The sequence below is a fragment of the Sus scrofa genome, chromosome 12 (assembly GCF_000003025.6).
Source record: "Sus scrofa isolate TJ Tabasco breed Duroc chromosome 12, Sscrofa11.1, whole genome shotgun sequence".
In the NCBI taxonomy this organism is placed as follows: Eukaryota; Metazoa; Chordata; class Mammalia; order Artiodactyla; family Suidae; genus Sus; species Sus scrofa.
This window is the reverse complement of record NC_010454.4, coordinates 4,438,771-4,461,005: the sequence shown is the minus strand read 5'-3', so window position 1 is coordinate 4,461,005 and position 22,235 is coordinate 4,438,771. Positions and strand designations below refer to the sequence as shown.

Below are 22,235 nucleotides of genomic sequence, written 5' to 3'. Positions count from 1 at the left end.
CTCCTGCCCTAACTACTGAGGAGGAGATGGACTCCTCCATGACTGTCACCATTATCGCCGCCAGCTGTCATCATCGACGCTGACAGAATATTATTTCTTTAACGTGTGACGTGCGGTCACATTCCCGAAACTCCTCCTTGGAGCTGTTTTGCTTCCCTCCACGAGCCCGCCCAGCGCTGCCCTCAGTTGCCCTGCGGCTCTCCGACCGCCCTGATGCTAGGCAGTCCCGTGCTGGTTTGGTTCATCTTTCAAAACACCGACAGTTTTCCTTTTTGGCTGTGTTTGTGACATGTGGACGTTCCCAAGTCAGGGTTTGAACCGGTGCCGCAGCAGTGACCCCGGCTGCCCCAGTGACAGTGCTGGATCCTTAACTCACTGCGCCGAAAGGGAGCTGCTGGTTTTTCTTTTTCAAGAGGCAGGCTGGTGGTTCTGTAGAGGGGTCCCTGGTTTGGATTTGCCTCTTTGGTCTGGTGGTTGCTTCCTGACTCGCTCTCGGCTCCCCGCTCGTGTCCAGGGCTGCGTGGGGTCGTGAGGGCCCATCTCCACGCTGGACCGTCGCGCTGTCCCCCGAATGGTCCGGAGTTCGGTCGTTGGGTTAAGGTGATGTCCACCAGATCTTCCCATTACAGAGGTGCCCTCGTCCCCTGTGACTCCCAGTCGGTGGGACTGCGGTACCCTTTCCGAGAAGCACCTTTCGGTAGCATCCATCGACCAGCCTGGCCTGCGTCAGTTGTAGTAAGTTGATGGCTCCAGAAGGGTGCTGCTTCTAATTCTGTCATTCCCTCTTGTGAGTGTTAGGTGATCTTTTTCTGTAAAATTTCCTCCCCTGCCTCTTTTCCTTGAGTATCATTATGTGGTGTGTGATGCTTTGCCTTTTTTTTCTTCTGGTGCTCCAGTTGCCCTGGGTTGACAAATGGAAGCCCTTCAGGCTGGTTCCCCGTCAGTCACTGAGCACGTCCTCGGCTCCCGGTAACAAGTGCGTCACGCTAGGCCTGACCTTTCCTCGCCCCAGACTTGTGTCCAGCCAGTCCTCCAAGGAGCATAGCTTCCTTTTTTTTTTTTTTTTAATGGGAATGGGATTTAGAAAATAAGGTGTGAGTGCCAGGTTTGCTCATTGCAACCGAAGTGTCCTTGCTTCTAGGCCCTTTCTGTGAATAAAGCTAGAATGTCTATTCGTACTTTAATTTTTCAGAGCCTTCAGAAACTTCGTAGACTGTAGTTTGTGCTCAAATAAAAGGGGGTGCTGGTGTCCTGCGCAGTTTCAGAGACGAGGTTCTGGCCACTTCTACGTCCTCCTTTTCCTTAACCCTCCAGAAAGTTAGCGTTTTCTCCGCTAACGGGACGCAGGTTCATTAACCTTACAGATTTCGGAAAGGTCGGCCAAGGTGGGTGAGCCCAGAAGCACAAAACTAGACTCACTGGTTTGTTTAGTAAGCTTTCAGTCCACGTTTCGAGAGATGTTTGTTGAACAGTGACGTTGCTTTAGGCATTGAGTAAGGTCCTTATTCTCCTGGATGATCAAGGAGAAATGGGACTTCTCTCTGCCCTGTGGCTGAGTGTCACCTGCGCCTAGTGGCAGGGTAACATGTGGCAGGAAGAGGTTGATGCCCACAGCCACTTTCCACATGGCCAGAGCGCTGGAGAGGAGCTTAGCGATTCCGATTCCTGTGCTGGTGGCTCCTTAGCCCGGATGCCCTCGAGGCCCTCTGGTCCGGGCGCCCCAAGGTGAGAGCAGGGGTGTCTGCAAGTAGGCGTCTCCGTGATGGTAGCGGTTCAGGGAGTGGAGAGTGTTTGCTGTGGTTTAAGATGAAGGCTGGCCTGTGTGGGCACTGCCTCATGCTGACACTCTATTTCGAGAATTTAAAGGGTTCTGTGGGTATTTTGAAAATGATCTAACAGGTGCTTAACTAGGAGAAATCCTGGAGTAGTTTGTTTCTTGCTAAGTGCTTACTCCACCCTCGACATCACTTAGAAAGGCCTGTTTTGTTGGAGGCCCTGGTATTCTCAGTTTCTTGGTATGTCGTGAGGCTGCAATGCATAAAGCCAGGTTTGCTTTTTTTTGATGTACTAGAGTTCAGACCGTGTCTCTGTGTAGAACAAGTGATAGTCAGCACGTTTTTTCCCCTGGAATTATTCGTGTGTGCAGAACTTGGCTGGGTATGATCTCAGCAGTTGAGTAAACTTCCTAAGTGTTATTATAAAACGCATTAGGAGAAATATCATGTGGTTATTATTCCACGACAGCAGTTACAGGATTTGGAACAGATTTCAGTGCGGGAGGGAGTAGATCCGTACAAAGAATGTCGGGGGTCCCCTGGCGGGCTTGGCCCCCTCCCAGCCCATCCCGTGTGCGACCGTCGTGAATTTCCTGGAAAGGTGACCCTGGTCCCTCCTTCCCCACCCCCGCGCAGGAGGGCAGCTCCAGGAGGACCGGCCTTCTGTCCTGGGTCTTGGTCCCGCCCCTTGCCCTCGGGGCCTGGCCTCGTGGTTGGTGCCCGTCACAGCGCCACCACCTCCCCCTCTGCGGCTGTGGGTCCCTGCTGGCAGCCGGGGGATTCCTCCAGGTCCTACTCCTGGGTTCTCTTTCCTGGAAGTGCTCTTCCCTCATCCCTGACTGTGAACCGACCTTTCCAGGCTCGGAGGCGCCTCTCCCTCAAGCCTTCCCAGGCCTCCGTCCCTCCAGGCGCCTCCAGGCTGCGCGTCCTCATCCGCCCCCTTAGGGCGCCTGCGGATTCTTAGGACACTCTGGTGTACCTCCTGGACTCTGGTTCCTCTGCCCAGCCCGGGACCTCATGCGCGTACAGACAGCAGGAGTGCAGCACGAGTTGTGCGGGGCGGGGGCGGGGGGGGGTTCATGCTGCTACCCAGAGGGGAGGAGTCCGGCCCAGAAGGCTGAGAATTGCTCGGAATGGAATGGTCGCGGGGAGCGGGGCAGGAGTTACTGGGCTGCTCTGGCGTTGACGGGGTCTTCCGTGCCGGCCCTTGTGACCGGAGAATGCTTATGTTCAGATGGTCAAGCCGCTTCCCGGGCAGCACCAGGGAACGTCTCCCACAGGGCCAGCTGTTTTTGATGTGATGACGCTCTGAACCTGCTTGCACCGTGTGAGAGGTAAAATCGGAGCAGTCTGGGCCATTTCCCCACTTGCATGAGTCTTTTCAGCGCCGTGAATGTCTTCCTTAAATCTCTGCTTGGCTGCCAGGAAGCTGGGCAGACACAGGTGCCTTGCCCCCGTTTTCCTGCAGCCTCACCGGGGCAGCTCCGTCTCACACACGCCGTCATCACACAGCAGCAGGGGAGCAGAACCGGGGGGGAGGGGGGGTGCCCGCAGGGGCTTCCTTTTTCCTTTTTCAGTTTCTACTCACAGCGCAGGCCCGCGGTCTCCTGCTCCCAACGCTGAGGGCCACGGGACGGCTTGGGTTTTCGTGTGAAGGCAGCAGTACCTTCAGTTCAGTGATCATCACAGGCTGTTTCAGAGCAAAGCAAGCCTGGTGCCCAAGTGCATTTTCTAAAAAAGTGGCTGAATTATGTAGCCAGTCTTCTTTCTTTTTTTAATTTTGAGACGGCGGCAGATTCATAGTATGTGAGTAATGCATTATTCACAAGGAATGTTATGGCGAGATCCTGTGTGTCCTTTGCCCATCTCACCCCTCGGGGACATCGAAGGAGACTGTCATATGTCATCACAACCAAGATACTGACGTGAGGCAGTCAAGACACAGAACGTCCCCCAGGCGTCCAAGTCCATGATCCGTTTTGAGATAATTTTATATATGCTCTAGGTCAAAGTTTTTTTTTTTTTTGCCCATGGATTTGTAATTTCTCCAGTAATATGTGTGAAAAGGCCATCTTTCATCCATTGAATTGCTTTTTGTTTTAAAAAAATCAGTTGGGCATGTTTGGGTTAGCATGTGGCTCTGCTCTGCCATGACCTGTGTGTCCCCGTCCGCCAGTGCCACACAGCCTGGGTTCCTGGAGCAACGCAGGAACCCTTAATACCCAGCGTGGGACGCCTCCCAGTGTCGTCGTCTTTTCAAAACGGTTTCAGCTCTTGTGGTCCTTCGGCCTTTCTACATGAATTTGAAGATGATCCTGCCCATAAGCTACAGAAGAAAAATCTTGCTGCCATTTTGATGGAAAGGAAGTTAACCCTCTCTGTCCCGTGGGGAGAATGGGTGTCTGCGTTACGTTGGGTCTTCCTGTCCATCAACATAGCCTTTGGGGGGTTTTTTTGGCCGTGCCCACAGCATGCCCAAGTTCCCAGGCCAGGGACTGAGCCCGTGCCATAGCAGTGGCAACGCTGGGGTCCTTAACCAGCTAAGCCTCCAGGGAGCTCCTTGAATGTCTTTCTGTTCTCAATTAATGAAAGCCCAAGATGGAAAAGCGAGGGGAACTGTGATGTGACATGTTGACGTGTTTTCAGAGATGCTTTTATTCCAGGGAGACTGGCAGACTGTCAGCTCACGTCTTTGTTCAACTCCTCTTTTGAAAACTGTATCCCCAGGCCTATGAGAGGAGGTTCCCCACGTGTCCCTTGATCCCCATGTTTGTGGACAGCGACACTGTGAATGAATTCAGGAGCGAAGACGGGGCCATTCACGTCATAGAAAGGCGCTGCAAGCTGGATATAGATGCGCCCAGACTCCTGAAGAAGGTAACCGAGCAGGCATCTCGGAAGCCAGTGCCCAGGCCAGAGGGAGCTTGGGCGCATAGCTCCCGTTGCCCTCGGAGGTTGTTAACGAACCCTTTCTCTTTCTCTTTCTGTTTTAAAGATCGCAGGAGTTGATTATGTTTATTTTGTCCAGAAAAACTCACTGAATTCTCGGGAACGCACTTTGCACATTGAGGCCCATAATGAGACGTTTTCCAACCGGGTCATCATCAACGAGCACTGCTGCTACAGCGTGAGTCCCCGGGCTCGGGCGGCCGGCACGCCGGCGCCTGGTTTCCAGAGCTGTTCGGCCGTCGCTTTCAGCGGGGCATTTCTTAGTCTGAGAGGGCAGGTCTTCATCAGATAAAGTCACCAGTTTCTGAGGAGTGGGGTCGGCAGGTGGCAGGGGTGGTTTCCTGCAGGCAGAATGGGTGGCGTTGCTGTTGCAGTTACAGGAGCCAGGCAATGCCCTGATTTTTTTTTTTTTTAATAATATTCTCTTAAATGATAGAGCTTAATCCTTATGAGAGATGAGCTGAAGTGTGGGTTTGGAGGCACCAGGTCAAAGGACTCACCTCCTCGAGGTGTGACGGCTCGCTCTCCAGCCGTCCGTCCTGCTGGACCTTGGGCTGGCCCTGCCCGTGGCCGTTCCGCCACTGCGTCCAGCAGCTGCAGGATGACACAGGCTCCGTGGATGCTTTCACTCCGCTGGGGGTGCGTCCATGAAAACTCACGGCTTAGGATGCCGGATTTGTTTTTTTAATTTTTGTTTTTTGCGTTTTAGGGCCACACCCAGGGCACATGGAAGTTCCCAGGCTAGGGGTCAAATCGGAGCTGCAGCTGTCGGCCTCCGCCACAGCCACAGCAACTTAGGACTCAAGCCGCATCTGTGACCTACACCACAGCTCATGGCAATGCCGGATCCTTAATCCACTGAGTGAGGCCAGGGATCCAACCCACATCCTCGTGGATCCTAGCCCGGTTTGTTACCACCGAGCCACGACGGGAGCTCTCTGCCTGACTCCCGTCCTTAGCTCCTTCAGGCACCGCTCAGATCGCCCCTTCTCCACGAAGCCACCCCGAGCCCCGTTTACCTCTGCCGCCTGCCCTCCAGTCCCTTTGGCCTGCACCCTCCTGTCCACGGCGCTGATCCTGCAGCCGTCACAGGCTTTCTCACCTGTGATGTTTACGGCCAGTTGTCCGTCTCCTGCTGGACTCTGAGCCTCCCGGGGCGGGGGTCCGGTTCTTTGCATGCTGGGGAAGAAGGCAGTGACTGAATGACCGAATGAATAGACCAAAATGAGAATGAAGCGCCCTTTCACAGTCGTTTTTAGGAGAGTTTAGAAATATTACTGAAGCTTGTCATGATTTTGAACCTGTGTAATTTTTCCACCTGCTCCTTTCGTGGTAATTACATTGTTAGTGAAACGAGTGCGGGTCCGGTTATCACGGGACTGAGAGCCAGCGCCCTTCTCAGCTGTCATTAGAGTTAGTGGGAATGCTTCCTCTTTCACCTGCAGGTCCACCCCGAAAATGAAGACTGGACCTGTTTTGAACAGTCTGCAAGTTTAGATATTAAATCTTTCTTTGGTTTTGAAAGTACAGTGGAAAAAATTGCAATGAAACAATATACCAGCAACATTAAAAAAGTGAGTGTCTCTTGGGATTTTGTGAAAAGGGCTGGGCAGGAGTCCCTGAGGCGCTCCTGGCCGGCCATGTTTGCAGAAGCTGGGGATGGGTGCGTGTGGGCCCGGCGAGTGGAAGGCCGGAGGGGGCCTCAGACGAAGCCGGTGGCTGATGGAGGCAAGGAGGGTGTGTGGCCGTGGCCATGGCCGTGGCCCTCCCTGCGGGACTGCTGGCACAGTGAAGGTTGGGCTGAGGCAGGAGCAGCTGCCAGTGGCCCCAGGTGCCGTCAGGGTTGGCTGGTGGGGGCACTGCTGTCCTGATGGGACGCTCGGGGGCGGGGGGGGGGGGGGTCTCTTGGGTCCCAGGCTGTGGGAGGGAAGGGCCTCTGCCGCCGCCCGGGGCTGGGGCGGGGTGCTTCCCGAGGCCTGTTTCAGGGATGTGGGGAGGCAGCTGGCTCGAGGCCCTGAGGCCCTATTGAGTGCACGTGTGGCAGATCAGGGCTTTTCATTGGTTGTGTTAATTCCGCCTTAAGGTACTCTTTCGTAGGCCTTTAGAGAAGAAGTAAAAGGCTTGGGAAAACCAAAAACCCGGCGGCATTTAGCCTTTCTCTCCTGTTTACTCTGCGGCAATGCGGGTTTTCCTGGGGTTTTAAAAGCCCCGAGGGCGACTCGTCTGGCCTCCGCCCGCACTAACCTTCGGGGGGTTTGCTCTGAAGGGGAAGGAGATCATCGAGTACTACCTGCGGCAGCTGGAGGAGGAGGGCATCACCTTCGTGCCACGCTGGACTCCGCCGGCCCTGGCGCCCTCCTCGGACGCCGCCGCCTCGTCCTGCAAGAAGCAGGCGGCCTCGTCGGCTGGTGTGGACGCAGAGCCCGCGCTCAAGGACGGGCTGAGCGGCGAGCCCCTCAGCAACCCCAGCGGGGCCCCCGAGCCCGTGGCGGGGCCCCCCGACGGTAGGTCCCAGGGAGGCTTCCTCCTGAGGGCTGCTCTGCCCCACGGCCCCTTCCTCTGGCGTCTAGAACATTCGTTTTCTTTTTTTCTTAGCATGAAAAAACATGAGAGTTTTTAAAAATAGGCAGGAAGGGTTACATCAAGTCGTTATTTTATTGGGACCGGGAAATAGTTTTCCTCTTAGCTGAAGGTGTCTTTAGTGAAGTACAGCAGGAGCTAGGCCCTTGAATATGATTCTGTCGTCAGCAGACACCTTCTGTGCTTCCTCGGTGCCAGGCGCTGTCCTTGGCACGTTCTGGATGCTGAGTCGTGTAACAGCCGCGCCTTCTCGGTGGGAATGCTTCCTGTCCCCGTTTTATGCGCGAGTTAGTAACTGCGGCTCAGAGAACACGCGGCTCGCTTGGCATCACCCGGCATCACCCGGCTGGGCTGTGTCCACCGTGCTGTGCCGCCTCTCGCGGGTGTCACACACACAGCTTTTTTATTTCTCAGTGTGAGGCCCACCGTCAGAGGAGCAGACGCAAGTAACTGCCGCCCTCACGTTCTCGTTATTGGCACTTAAGTGTCCATAGGTCCTGTCTGCAGCTCAGCTGCGCCACTGGTTCGTTTTCAGCGGGTGGCGAGCATTTCAGCTGGTTTGCGGATGTTTTATTTTCCGCTTTGTGAATTTTCCTCTGCTCTACTCGCTCTGAAGCCGCATTCTTCCAGCTCCTGGTACCTTACCTTTAAGGCGGTTTCTCGTGTCCCTAAACCTCCAGAGCAGGTCCAGGCTCACTCGCGTGCTTTCTGTCTTCGTTGGATGTGACGTGCGTCCTCTTTACATAACTTTGCGTGTTATCCATCATTGAACATCCACGAGGGCCGTCCTGCTGTGGCACAGCTAGGGGCGGCCGTGCTGGTCACGGTGTGTGAGGGCTGGGCCGTGACTGGTTTGCCGACCCTCACGGTCTCTGTGGGGGCTGGTCACTCACCCCTCAGCCTCGGGGGGCCACACGGGGCATCACCGAGCAGGAGACGTGGGGAGCAGGTCGTGGTGTTCCTTGTCCTAAGCGAGGTCCCGTCGTTTCTTTCCAGACAAACTGGACGCTGACTACATCAAGAGGTACCTGGGTGACCTGACGCCGCTCCAGGAGAGCTGCCTGATCCGGCTTCGCCAGTGGCTCCAGGAACCCACAAGGGCAAGGTGAGCGTCCACACCGTGGGCAGAGGGGCTGCCGGGAGCCACGGACCCCGGGCCTGTTGAGAGTAGATGCTCCGACCGCCTTCCAGCCTGAGGGTCCCGGGCTCTGCCTCCATGTGGTGCCCAAGGCCTTGGCAGGAGTCACGACGCTCTTGTGTGTGCGCTTGGCTGCGTCCTGGAGGTTACACGGGTGGTCTCACTTAAAAACAGTCACAGGGTGGCGTTCCCTGGCACAGCGGGGGAAGGATCTGGCCTTGTCGCCGCCGCAGCGAGGGTTCGATTCCTGGCCCAGGAACTTCCACATGATGCTGGCATGGCCAGAGAGAAAAGTTGCACGTCAAGTTACGAAGCGATAGTATGTTCCTGGTACTCGTGTTTTAATTTTCAGAAGGCTTGGAAGTAGTTCATAGATTATTCGGAGATTAGAACTTCTGGGCTCCGATTTTGAGGGTTGGGTCAGCGGCCTGGTAAGGAAGTAGATTTCCTGGTCTTCCGGCCGACGGGGAGGGTGTGGAGCAGGGGTGGCTTGTGTGTCCAGCGAGGTTCCGGCCTCACGCAGTGGAGGGAAGCCGGGCCCTGCGTGCTGCTGGCCTGCTCTCTAGTTCTCCGTCGTGGTCACCAGCCCCCTTGCTGCGAGGACGCCACCCCAGTAACGAGAGCTGCCGTTCATTGTGACTTAGCATCTGTTTTAAGAGCTTCGTGCAGTCCTCCCGGCAGCCTGTGAGGGCTGCTAGTTTACTTCCCGTTGCACTTGCCCAAGTCTGACGGGTTGTGAGTGGTGGGGCCGGGTTTGAGGCCAGGCCGTTTGGTTCCAGGACCGGCGTTCCCTGTAACGGGGTCCTCTCAGAGCGGAGGTCCTGCCGTCTCAGGGCTGTGAGTTGCTCCCCCAGGAGCGGGTGGAAGGTGGGTGCCAGCCGCACCCCTGTCCCATCACCTGTGCACCTGCAGCGAGCGGCCAGCCGGGGAGGGACGGTGGCCCTCGGGAGACCCAGGCCCCGGCTTGGCCTTGTGTTTCCTCAGGGAGCCGACCTGCCGATGACCAGGGGCGGCATCTGGAGAAGGTTCTGTGCGTCAGGACCCCCCCCCCCCCCAGCCAACACTGGTGTGTGTCCTCAGTTTTCGTTCAAGTGTTACACGCGCACAGAGAAGGGTGCAGGTCGGAGTGCCGAGCCCGGGAGTGGAGGCACCTGGCGTTTGGGAAGTTACCTGGGCCTTCTCTCTGCGCCGCTGAGACTGAAACGGGCGGAGTAGAAAGATCACCCGACTCCTGACGCTGATTGGCTGAGGCCTCGGGGAGGGTTTTGGGGGTGACGGCTAGTGGTGTTAAATAGGGGCGAAATGCCGCTCCCTGGGGGTGAGGCTTTGCAGCCTTCCCCTCTTGGTCAAGCGGCCGTCCCCGGCCGCTTGTCGCCGCGCTTAGACAAGCTCTTTCCCTTGGTAGATCCCCAAAGACGAGCACATTCTTCGGTTCCTCCGCGCCCGCGACTTCAACATCGATAAAGCCAGAGAGGTCCTGTGCCAGTCGCTGACCTGGCGCAAGCAGCACCAGGTGGATTACATCCTCGACTCCTGGCACGCGCCCCAGGTGCTGCAGGACTACTACGCGGGAGGCTGGCACCACCACGACAAAGGTAGCCGGGGCGGGCCCTGCGGACCCGTGGGCAGCTCCTCCCCAGATAAGGGGCGGGGGTGCGTGGTCCTGCCGCTCAAGCTTGGCAGACGGATGCCACCCAGGAGGGACCTGGGGAGCGGGAAGGAAGGGCCCGGGCTGCTGCTGCTTTGCCACACACGCCGCCCTTGGGCAGCTTGCTCCGCCCTGGGCCTTAGTCCCCGGGAGTTGGGCTATTTTAAAAGCTGGGAAGGTGGTGTTTCTTCAGGAGCACAGGGCTAGTGAGGGCCCTTTCCGGTGACTGAAGCCCTGCGGGGCTGTAACCACCTGCAGCCAGGTTTTCTACCTTGACACAGAGGGGCACTTCAGCTCTGTCTCGGGAGCCAGCGATCCCTGCAACGAGGGCTGGGGCGCGATGGGGTGGGACTGCTCTGCCCACGGTGCCCTGCAGGACGGCTGTGGCCGAGCCCCCCACGTGCTCCCAGGCAGAATGGCTTGGGTGGCTTGCCTGCCTTGTGTGCGGTGTTTCTCCGGATTAGTCGTAGCTTTATGAGTTGTTATTAGACACGTGTGTTTAGTCCACTTTCTGGCCCTCGAGGAGTAAAGCATGCAGTCACACAAGCGTATCTGAGGAGGTGCTGGCAGGGACTTTGTCGGGAGCACAGACGCCTTTTGCTCCACGTGGAGCAGGTCCAGGCCAGACTCTGGGGGGGTGAGGTTCCCCAGGTGGTGACCACAGGGCAGCTGGGCCCCGCGTCAGAGAGGACCACACTGCCCCACACTCCCAACGGAAGATGGGCCCCAGCGGCTTCCCTGGAGCAGAAGCCTCTCCTGGCCTCCGGCCCCTCCCCCGGCGCTGAGTGACAGGGGCCTGGGGTGCACCCTGGCCACCCAGGCCTCTTGCCTTGTGTGGCCGCCCGGCAGGGCGACAGGGAGTGCGTGCAAGGGCCGTGCTGACCTGCCTCTCCCCCTGCAGACGGGCGGCCGCTCTACGTGCTCAGGCTGGGCCAGATGGACACCAAGGGCTTGGTGCGTGCGCTCGGGGAGGAGGCCCTGCTGCGATACGTGAGTGTCCCCGGCTGTGGCGACCCCCCCCCCAAGCGCGGGTGCCTCTGTTCTTAGTGAGAAGACCTGCTCGCACAGCCCAAAAGCTTCAACAGAGGGCGCGCAGCGGCAGGAATGGGTTTCATGGTGCACAAGCGTGACCCCAGAGTCAGTGTAGCCCCTCGAGAGGCCGCGGGGGCGCCTTTTCCTCCCACGAGGACGGGCCCTGACCTCTGACCTCACTGCTTCTGAGATGCCGCTCAGGTCAGACCTCTTACTAGTGTTCTTCCCCGGCCTTCGTCAGGGCTGGCAGGACAGTGGGGACAGTTAGGGAGAGGAGAGCACTGACCGTCCACGCAGATGACACAGGCACGTCTATAGCCCGTGACCCTGAACTATCCACTGGAAGCCTTGGTTGCACACTGGTCAGCACCGGGCCCTGTGCACACTTACAGGTGTCCACACACTCCCCACGTGCACGCGTGTGCACGTACAGACACGGGTAGACCGTGTGTACACGGACAGGTGTGCGCATCCAGGTCAGAGGGTTCCCTCGGCCGGACCCCAGGTCACTTCCCACACGTGCTTTTTCTTGGCTGGGACGCATGGCATCAGGATGTCCCTGCTACATGGACGCTGACCTCCGACACCTCCAGATGTGCTTGTTCGCAGTAGGTCAGCAGGCCACCCTCCCTGCCCAGCTGGTGTCCCCGAGCTGGGGCCTCACTTGGGGAGCTGCCGCCTTTGCCGCCCACCACTGCACGCCTTCCCTCTTGAGAGCGTCTGCGTCCATGACGTGTTTTCTGCATGTGCACCTGCCAGGATTTTAAGAGGGGACTTTCTCGAGTGCTGTTACTGTCACCCTCGTCGCTGGGGGCGGGCGTCTCGCGGCCCTGGACGGATGCCGGACTTCTACGGCCCTTTGTGCGCAGGTTCTGTCCGTGAACGAAGAGGGGCTCAGGCGATGCGAGGACAACACCAAGGTCTTCGGCCGGCCGATCAGGTAGCCCTGGTGCCCTCCATCCTCTGCGCTCACTGACGGCGAGTTCAGTGCTTCCAGTTGATTTTTAGAACCAAAATCTGCCTGATTTTTAGCACCAAATCTAGATAGCTGACTCTTCTCCATCGCGTCCTAAAAGGGAGACGATAGACAAACATGTAAATCCCAGCACGGCTGGTTGGGAGGGGCAGCTGCTGGGTCTCAGGATCTGGGCGAGTCGCCCGCCCCAGTGCTGAGTCCCCTGGGTCTGAGAGTGTTGGCCTGTCTTGGCTTGTGATTTCACTTTTGGGGGGTTGGGGTCGGGGTGGGGGAGTTCCTTGAGGACAGGGGTCTCCGAGGTTCTGGTCACGGCTGTGTTCTCGCTCCTGCGAGGGTGCTCTGGGCATGGCTGTGAGGACAGGGTGTTGTGCCCGTCACGCTGGGTATTTCCGCACGACACACGCCCCGCTGGGTCCCGAGAGGGCTCAGCCGTCAAGGGCAGCCCGCGGCCTCCCTTGGCCGGGGGTGGGAAGGCACCGCAGTCCGACTGGGCTTGACCCTCTGCCACGGGCTCTTGGCTGCTTTGCCATTTCAGGGCCGGCCCGCCGGTCCCTTGAGCTTCCCACAGGCAGGTAGAAGAATTCATCACACTGCGGGTTTCGAAGCGGGTGCGGTTTTGGACGTGGACACACGTGCTGTGCAGGATAAGCAGCGGGAGTGTTCGTGGGCCGCAGGTTGCCACGCGCACCGCGTCCTCAACGAAGCCCGTCTCTGCCCGCAGCTCCTGGACCTGCCTGGTGGACCTGGAGGGGCTGAACATGCGGCACCTGTGGCGGCCGGGCGTGAAGGCGCTGCTGCGCATCATCGAGGTGGTGGAGGCCAACTACCCCGAGACGCTGGGCCGCCTGCTGATCCTGCGCGCCCCCAGGGTGTTCCCCGTGCTCTGGACGCTGGTGCGTCTCGCGCATGCGCGGCCCGCGACCGGCAGCCCAGCCCTTCGGAAGGCGCGCACGCGCGTGTCCGCGAACCCCTGTCTGTGGCTTGACGAGTCTTGACTAGTTAGGAAAGAATCAAGAGCCGTGGAGGAAGGAAGGGTCTCGGATTCCCTAAGGGCAGAGGCACCCCTGAGGGTCCTGGGGCCGTGCACGTGGACCCTGGGTTCCCCGCCCCCCGAATATCCCCGTGTCCCCGTGGTGTCACCACGTGATTTTAATCTCCGAGGCGCAGACCGCAGCGCCGGCGTGACGGCGTGGTCTTTGCTTGTTTACAGGTTAGCCCATTCATCGATGACAACACCCGGAGGAAATTCCTCATTTATGCGGGAAATGACTACCAGGGGCCCGGAGGCCTGCTGGATTACATCGACAAGGAGATCATCCCCGACTTCCTGAGCGGGGAGTGCATGGTGGTGTCGGTGCCTGGTGGGTGTCGGTGCTGGTGGGTGTCGGTGCCTGGTGGTGTCGGTGCCTGGTGGGTGTCGGTGCCTGGTGGGTGTCGGTGCACGGTGGGTGTCGGTGCCGGTGGGTCGGTGCCGGGGTGTCGGTGCCTGGTGGGGTCGGTGCCGGTGGGTGTCCCTGCACGGTGGTCCCTGCACGGTGGGTGTCGGTGCATGGTGGGTGTCCCTGCCTGGTGGTGTCCCTGCCTGGTGGGTGTCCCTGCACGGTGGGTGTCGGTGCACGGTGGGTGTCCCTGCACGGTGAGTGTCCTGCACGGTGGGTGTCCTGCACGGTGGGTGTCGGTGCATGGTGGGTGTCCTGCCTGGTGGGTGTCCTGCCTGGTGGGTGTCCCTGCACGGTGGTGTCGGTGCACGGTGGGTGTCCTGCACGGTGGGTGTCCCTGCACGGTGGGTGTCCTGCACGGTGAGTGTCTCTGCACGGTGGGTGTCCCTGCACGGTGGGTGTCGGTGCACGGTGGGGTCGGTGCCTGGTGGGTGTCGGTGCACGGTGGGTGTCGGTGCACGGTGGGTGTCGGTGCCGGTGGTGTCGGGCCGGTGGGTGTCGGTGCCTGGGTGTCGGTGCACGGTGGGTGTCCCTGCACGGTGGGTGTCCCTGCACGGTGGGTGTCGGTGCATGGTGGGTGTCCCTGCCTGGTGGGTGTCCCTGCCTGGTGGGTGTCCCTGCACGGTGGGTGTCGGTGCATGGTGGGTGTCCCTGCCTGGTGGGTGTCCCTGCACGGTGAGTGTCCCTGCACGGTGGGTGTCCCTGCACGGTGGGTGTCGGTGCATGGTGGGTGTCCCTGCCTGGTGGGTGTCCCTGCCTGGTGGGTGTCCCTGCACGGTGGGTGTCGGTGCACGGTGGGTGTCCCTGCACGGTGGGTGTCCCTGCACGGTGGGTGTCCCTGCACGGTGAGTGTCTCTGCACGGTGGGTGTCCCTGCACGGTGGGTGTCGGTGCACGGTGGGTGTCGGTGCATGGTGGGTGTCCCTGCCTGGTGGGTGTCCCTGCCTGGTGGGTGTCCCTGCACGGTGGGTGTCGGTACACGGTGGGTGTCCCTGCACGGTGGGTGTCCCTGCACGGTGGGTGTCGGTGCATGGTGGGTGTCCCTGCATGGTGGGTGTCCGCGAGAACCCGCCCCGGGGCCCAGCAAGGGGTGGAGGGCAGGGCGGCCCGCACAGGCGGGTCTCAGAACTCCGTTTGGATTGGTCTGAGTTTTTGGTTTTTGGCTGACAGCTCTCTGATAGCTACGTGACTATCTGAGCTAAACCATCGAGGTAGTTGAGGTTAAACTGAGCAGAACCCTTGAGGTAATTGCTGATAGCACATGGGTTCTTCATTGTTAAATACTGATGAGGATTTGTTTTAGAATCCGTCTAATTGCAGTGGCTTTATTCACTCAGCGTTGTGTGAATCAGATTTTTTTAACCATTTTAGAGGTGCCATGCATTTTTAAAAAACAGTATTAAAAAAATCAAATTATCAGGAGTTCCCGCCCTGGCTCAGGGATAACAAACCCAACTGGTACCCGTAAGGACGTGGGTTCGATGCCTGGCCTCATTCAGTGGGTTAAGAATCTGGCATTGCTGTGAGTTGTGGTGTAGGTTGCAGACACAGCTCGGATCTGGCGTTGCTGTGGCTGTGGTGTAGGCTGGTGGCTACAGATCCAATTAGACCCCTAGCCTGGGAACCTCCATGTGCTGTGGGTGCGGCCCGAGAAAAGACAAAAAAAAAAGATAAAGGGAAAAGTTACAGGAACTAGTTCGTTTCTATGTGATTTGCGGTGTTAAATACACTGAGTTGCCAGGTTTTCGAGCCTCGGCCTCTGCTTTGTTCCCTGACTCCGACGAGGAGTCAGAGACCTTTCGTTCCTTGAGGCCCATACAGCCTCGAGGGCACCACAGCTGAGCAGAGGGAGAGGAAGCAGAGCCTGGAGGGGCTCTTTCTGGGTTGTTAGAGTTTAACCAGCCCTTGGACTCGGCTCTCAGGCCTTCAGTCCTGCTCTGAGGATCACCGTGCAGCGCGAAGGAACAAGTGGGTTCCAGGACCCCAGCCTGCCCGCCAGCGCCCGCAGTTAAAGTGAGGGCAGTGGTGTAGAAGCCCAGAGGGCGACCCGGGAGTTTGCTTTTCCCGCTGTGACGAAGGCACCCCGGCCGGAGCAGCCGGCCTGGCTCCCGAGCTGACCCCGCGCTGTTCACAACGGTCAGGGTCCCGAGATGCCGGAGATGCCCCACCCCCGGCCCTCCAGGCTGCTTCTCGGCGCCTCTGCTGGCGAGGTCAGCCTGCTGTCTGCCACGTGGCAGCGCGGCTTCTCCCTGGGTGGTCACCTCCCCGGGCTGGTGACACAGGAACTGCTTGGGTTTTATGAGCTGGACTAGTGAGTCATTCTCACAAGGTCGGTGAGGAAATGTATGCAACATACACATCCTCATGCAACCTGTTTCAGGCAGATTCAAAAGACGCTGCTTTTTATCATTTCTCGGCTGGCCTGCTCATCTGACCTGGGTTAGACTCAAGCTTTCTTCACTGATTATGTATCTTGACTGCGATTGTGTATAATGAAAACAATGCCTGTAGCTGCAGAGACTAAAGCACTTTTCTTGATGGGATCTTTTCCCTCCACAGTGCAATAGAGATACTTACGGTTCTTACAGAAACAGCCTCAGCGAGGGGCTCCAGCCCCTCACACGTACTAGCTTGAATTGTGCGGCAACTCAGCTTCAACTTGTTCCCCTTTCTTGGCGGCGAGACACACGTCCTTAGGCGGGTCTAGCAGTTCTCGTGCCGAGCGGTGCCGGGCGTGCCGGCCTGGCTGGCGCGCTCCGTCTCCTGCGCAGCTCCTCGGAGTTGAGGACGTGGCTGCTTCCCCGGGGGTCGGGCCTGTGTGTGCACAGCTCTGACCGCTGCATTTGCCTTGCAGTGTGAAGTGCCCGAGGGGGGCCTGGTGCCCAAGTCTCTGTACAGGACGGCGGAGGAGCTGGAGAACGAAGACCTCAAGCTCTGGACCGAGACCATCTACCAGTCGGCCAGCGTTTTCAAAGGGGCCCCGCACGAGGTGAGCGCGGGGGCCGAGCCAGGGGCTGGTCCTTCTGGGGTCCCCCGTGGGCTTAGGTGAAGAACCAGCTGCCTCTCTGGGCATGTGTTCAGGTTTTTGTGGATGCTTGATGCGCGGTGTAGGTAGACGCTGACGCCGAAGAGCAGGCCTCTCAGAGTCGGCAGAGCTGCCCCGGCCGGGGCGCCCGGAAGGGAGAGCAGGTGTCTCCCAGTCCGGTCCCCTGAGGACCAGCACACACGGGAGGCCGACTGGTCGCCCCTGCGGCACAGTTCGTACCTCCTGCATTGAGTTCAGCCGGTGATGGATGGGCCCAGTGTCATTTCCTGTTTTTTCATGACTGGTGTCGAGTATTTATTATTTTTTAAGGAATTTGCTTGTTTTCCTAAGTCTGATGGGGTGAGAAGCCTGTGTGTCTTGTCTTGCAGTCACGCGGCGGTGTGGGAGCAGGAGTGCTCCTGTGTCTTTCCATGCGCGTGAATAAGTGACGGCAGGCGTTTGTGCCTTATTCCGGCTCCATAGGGAGAGGACGCCTGTGTCTCGAGGCCTGTCTGTGTTCCTCTTACTGGAGGCCGAGTTCTCGTCTTTCCTTAGGTCCGTGTTGCTCTCGTCCAGGGGCGAGGACTCAGCGGTGTGGTGTGTGTGTCACAGAGTGTCTATGCAAGTGTCTCGACAGTCAAACAGTGAAAGCTTCCCTTCTGCTTTGGGGGTTCAATAGAGCAGAAATCACCGATGGTGACCCCAGAAGTTGAGGTCCCCGTTGTGAACGCAGGGCCCAGGGTGCCTCAGCAGTGGGGCTGCCATCTCGGGAGCTCTGCCCAAGGAGCCTCGGTGCTGTCATCAGTGTCACTGCTGGGCCTCCATGCGGCTCTGCTGCTCAGGGGGGCTCCATGGGTCTGTCCGTGGGGAGAAGTGGCAGTGGTGGGACCGAAAGCGCTGCTGGACAAGAAGCAAAGTGCTAAACTGCCGCCAGAGGCTCCGCGGGCAGGCTTCCTAGGCAGGCTGGGCGGGTCCTGGCTGCTGCTGAAATTTTTTAGTGAATACATAACATTTTACAGCTGGCTTTAATTCTCACACCCTCCCACAGTCATCTCCCGAAACGCTCCCTCTGATCACTCCCTGCTGGAGGCTGTCTGGGTGCCCAGTAAATCCCAGCCCTTCCCCAAGCCGGCCCCGTGGCTCCCTCTTCCCGCCCCGCCGCCAAGCTCATGCCCTCCCCCTGCGAGGAAGCTTCCTTCCCGACCCTCCCGGGCTTTTTTCTGGGACCTTCCCTGTGCCCTCGAAACTGCTTCTGTGCATCTGCCCGTTGCTTCTATTTGTGTTGAGGCTGAGGCTCAGGACCCTGGAGGAGCACTGTCTACACCTCCTGTCAGGGGCGCTGGGGGTCAGGACCCGGGACGAGCGCCGTCTGCACCTCCCGTGAGGGGCGCTGGCTGTAGCTAGTGACTGAGCACAGAGCTGGCCCGTGGGGCATAGCTGGAGCCACTGGTCGAAAGAAGGAAGAGCGAGCGGAGACGCAGGTGGTCGAGTGAGGGTCTGGGGAGAGGGTCCCCGCTGCGGGGCCCCAGCCCCAGCCCCAGCCCCTGCACGCACACGCGCCTGCACGCGCGCACAGAGGGGCAGGGGACTTGCTGCGGCGGCGGCGGCGGTGGCGGCTGCCTCGGAGGGTTGATGCCGCCTTTCTCTGCAGATTCTCATTCAGATTGTGGACGCCTCTTCTGTGATCACCTGGGATTTTGACGTGTGCAAAGGGGACATTGTCTTCAACATCTATCACTCCAAGAGGGCGCCACAGCCGCCAAGAAGGACGTGCTGGGCGCGCACAGCGTGACCTCCCCGGGCGGGAACAACGTGCAGCTCATCGACCGCGCGTGGCAGCTGGGCCGGGACTACAGCATGGTGGAGTCGTCGCTGACCTGCCGGGAAGGGGAGAGCGTGCAGGTGAGCCGCCCCGGCCGGGGCCGGACGAAGCCCGTGCCCGGCCCGGCCCGGCCCGCCCGCTGCGGGGCGGCTCCGCGGCGGGCGTCCTCCTCGTTAGGGTCGGGGCGTCGGGGGAACTCGGACCCCTGCAGGATCCAGTCACGAGTTCTTTCCGGGAGCATTTTCACCACCGGGGCACAGGAGGAGGAGGGAAGAGGCGTGAGACGCACACCTGCGGCGGACGAAAGCCCTGCTCAGCGGGCGGCCTTGCCCGGGGCGCAGGGGAAGGAGGGAGACAGCGCTCAGGGCGCCCTTACCCATCACTGGCCGTCCTCGCTCATCTGAAATGCTGACAGGCCATTTTTTAAATCTCGGCGTGTTATTTTGAGCTCAGAGTGGTAGTTCTTGGGTGCTTCTGGCCTTCATAATGATGCACAATTTTGCTGCTCTTGCAGTTTTCCGGGATCAGCCTTTCGGTGTTCTGGGGGGTCTCGAGCAGGGTCAAAGGGAGTGTTTTCTTTGGTGTTAAAATTAATAACCATTTTAAGCTGCATCATCGTCTTTAGTTCCAGAATTGGCGGAAAAAGTCGTTTTCATGGGGGGGGAGCCCGCTGGTGAGGGCGTCCGAGGCCGTCTGGGAGCGCTGCCTGGTGCGGGAGGCCTTCTCTGGCCTCACCTGTCAGGGAGGAGCAGGGGGCACCCGCCTCCTCCCCAGAGGCTGGTCCTGAGGGTGGACAGCCCAGAGGGTCCCTCCACGTGGCCCCCCAGTGCCTGACAGAGACCCGGCTGCAGGGCTGACACTCGGAAAGAGGGTGGCACTGGCCCTGATACTGAACCAGGGCAGCGGGTCCTTCGCCGGCCGAGCCGCTCCGTGATGGGTCCTGGGCGCTCACGGCCCCGAGGACGCCCGGCCCCTGTGGGACCCCCTGGGAGGGGAGCCCCCTGAGCCGGCGCTGCCTGACTCGTTGCAGGGCTCCCATGTGACGCGGTGGCCGGGCTTCTACATCCTGCAGTGGAAGTTCCACAGCATGCCCGCATGTGCCGCCACCAGCCTGCCCCGCGTGGACGACGTGCTGGCCTCCCTGCAGGTCTCCTCTCACAAGTGCAAGGTCATGTACTACACCGAGGTGATCGCCTCGAGGACTTCAGGTGGGGCTCCCCTCCCGGTGGCCCTGGGGGGGCTTCGCTGGGCTGCCTGCCGCTCGCTGGCGGTTCTCGAAGTCCGCGGTGTGGAGGGCGGGAGGCCGTGTCCCCAGGGCCCCCACACGGCCACCCCGGCTTCGGAGCGCGGGGTGGGCTGGGAGCGCGGCGGGGTCCTCACGCCCCGTCCTGTGCTGCTTGCAGAGGCTCCATGACCAGCCTGGAGTCCAGCCACAGCGGGTTCTCCCAGCTCAGTGCTGCCACCACCTCGTCCAGCCAGTCCCACTCCAGCTCCATGATCTCCAGGTAGTGCCCGGGGCGCCAGGACGGCCGCCCGCCTCGGACCTCCCGCCCGGCTGCCCGGCCGGTGGCCACTGCGCGCAGACTCCTCGCCCTCTAGGTAGCAGCTAGCTCTCCATAGTCCCCGCTCCCGAAACTATCTCCACGGTAGTTTTCACTCTAACTCAGTAGCCATAGATTTTGTATACGGTGTGCACAAAATCCAGCCAGAGCACAAGGGCTCTCCCGAAAGAGACGTGGCTCATATACCACTTCAGAGGGCGACCTGGTCGCAAACGTCGATGCAAAAAACATCTCCAACCACCTCCACGCTGCCCTTTGGTGGACAAACTCCTCCTCCTCCACCACCACCGGCAGAGGCGACCCGCCTTCCTCGTGGAGCAGAAGCTGCCAGCCTGCCCCCCGCACGCCTCGCGGCCCCTCCTCGGATTAAGTGACAGCCCCGCTAGTGATAGCCGCTTCACTGGGAAGGACTCAGAGGCAGCTGCGGGCGCCCCCAGCCTGCTCCCGGGCCAGGCAGACCCACTGTCGCCCAGTGGGCGCTGGGGCTCGGGGCTCTGGGGGTGCCCCGTGACGCCAGGAGAAAGACGCCCCACTAAACCTTAGTTTCTCTCTCCTCCCACACACCTTTCTGGTACTTGGAGAGCAGGTGTTTTCTGCACGAGAGTCTGGGCCAGGGCGTCCCTCCCCTTTGCCTGCTGGCACTGCTCTTCCCCCCCGTGCTTGGTTCTAGCTCATTCTAGGCCTGCCTCCGCGGGGCCCTCACCGCTTGGTGGCATCAGAGCCCAGGGGGTCCTTCTAGCCCCGGGGATTCTGTGAGTCCCATTGCCGTTTGGAAGCTGTCCCGTGTTGACTGTGGCCGGCGATGGCGCCGGGGGCCGGGTCAGGGCAGGACACGCGTGTGCAGGGGGCTCGTGAGTCCGGGGGTCGGGGATGGGGCGAGTAGAACCTTCGTTCAGGTAGCAAAGGATTCGGTTTCTTAGCAGATCAGGGTGTGAGACTGATGTGCTTTCTTGCTTCTCACTCACAAAGCCTGGTCTGTCTTTTACTGACCCTCCTTTTCTCAGCTTTTCATGGGAAAAGCGGTTCTTTGCGAGTCTGTCCGGTTGTAGCTTTGGGTCCGTCTCCGTGGTGTGGCCTGGTGGTGTGTGGCCGAGCCGTGTCGTCACTGCGTGGCGGCCGGGGTCCTGGTGTGCACTCAGGCCTCCGCCCGGAGAGCCGTGTGCACAGACGGCGTGTGGCCCTGAGGCCTGGGGTCTCGGGTGGCTGGGGTGGCCTCCCCGATCTGAGGTGCCCGGTGGCCGCCTGCACGCCAGTGCTGGGCCTCCGGGACCGCAGGCCCCTCTGGAGCACAGCCGTGCGTTCCCTTCACAAAGAGCAGCTCCCCGTGGGCGCCTGGGGCCCGTTTCCGGAGAGCCCAGCGGGGTTAGGTGGGCAGCTCAGCCGCCTCCTGTCACTGCCTCCCGCTTCCGAATCTTAAGGGCCTGAAGTCGGTCCTGTCTGTCTCTCTCTCTCTCTTTCTCTCTCTCTGTGTCTCAGATGGCGATTTTGCTGACAGCTGCCAAGAAAACGCTCCACCCCGACAGCCCACCTCAGCCCAGGGAAGTTTGTAGAACTATGTGAATGGCAGCCACCCCTCCCCCAATCTGAAGAGCGGTTCTTTTTAAGTTGACCCAGAAGTGGCTCTGTTTTGTCCCCAAAGAGTTGAATCCGCCTCTAAGAGTTCAAAGCACACCCCGCAGAGCTGCTCACGGGGCTCACTCTCCGGTCACATGCACCCCGTCCTCCTGGGCGGGCCGGGGCAGAGGGACCTCCGCTCGCACTGGACCGGGTCCCCTCCGTGCCCTGCACTCTTTCGAAATGCTGCTGGACGTCCCCTTCGCCAGCACTAATGATTCTCTCGGTTCCCCGTCTATGACCAGTGTCTTAAATCACTTTCTTTCCTAACGTCATGATTTACGTATCAAATTCTGTAAATGTTTTGTAAACATATTACCTCACTCTTGGTAATACAATACTGATAGTCTTTAAAAGATTTTTTATTGTTATCAATAATAAATGTGAACTGTTTAAAAAACATGTATCCTTTTCTCACTGTGCGATGGCCGCTCCTGTGCAGACGGGCGCCCTGAGAGGCAGCAGGAGGGGCCTCTGGAGCCGTGGCGCTGGCGTCCCAAGGCTTGACATCAGCCCCCAACGGAGCACAAAGCAGCCACAGTTTCCAGACCCGTGTGCTGGGGAGGAGGGTGCCGTCTGAAGGGCCAGAGGTAGGGCCCCAGCAGGGCCCAGGCGCCCGGCGGGAAGCACCCCAGGGCTGCTGGGGGGGAGGGAGGCCTGGCGTGGGGCGGTCCAG

At 59.6% G+C, this 22,235-nt stretch overlaps 1 protein-coding gene across 1 annotated transcript in view; it reads left to right on the top strand.

The window, feature by feature from the left end:
- Window positions 1–21,961, top strand: part of SEC14L1 (SEC14 like lipid binding 1) — a 50,034-nt gene extending 28,073 nt beyond the window's left edge. Inside the window, 18 exon segments of the mRNA XM_005653864.3 lie at window positions 4,503–4,652; window positions 4,771–4,902; window positions 6,170–6,298; window positions 6,991–7,228; window positions 8,301–8,390; window positions 8,393–8,409; window positions 9,848–10,037; window positions 10,992–11,080; window positions 11,992–12,062; window positions 12,820–12,991; window positions 13,309–13,443; window positions 16,391–16,525; window positions 18,213–18,321; window positions 18,324–18,463; window positions 19,414–19,576; window positions 19,579–19,591; window positions 19,787–19,888; window positions 21,422–21,961. Of these exon segments, the coding sequence (XP_005653921.2) occupies window positions 4,503–4,652; window positions 4,771–4,902; window positions 6,170–6,298; window positions 6,991–7,228; window positions 8,301–8,390; window positions 8,393–8,409; window positions 9,848–10,037; window positions 10,992–11,080; window positions 11,992–12,062; window positions 12,820–12,991; window positions 13,309–13,443; window positions 16,391–16,525; window positions 18,213–18,321; window positions 18,324–18,463; window positions 19,414–19,576; window positions 19,579–19,591; window positions 19,787–19,888; window positions 21,422–21,437 (2,091 nt within the window). The 3' untranslated portion in view covers window positions 21,438–21,961.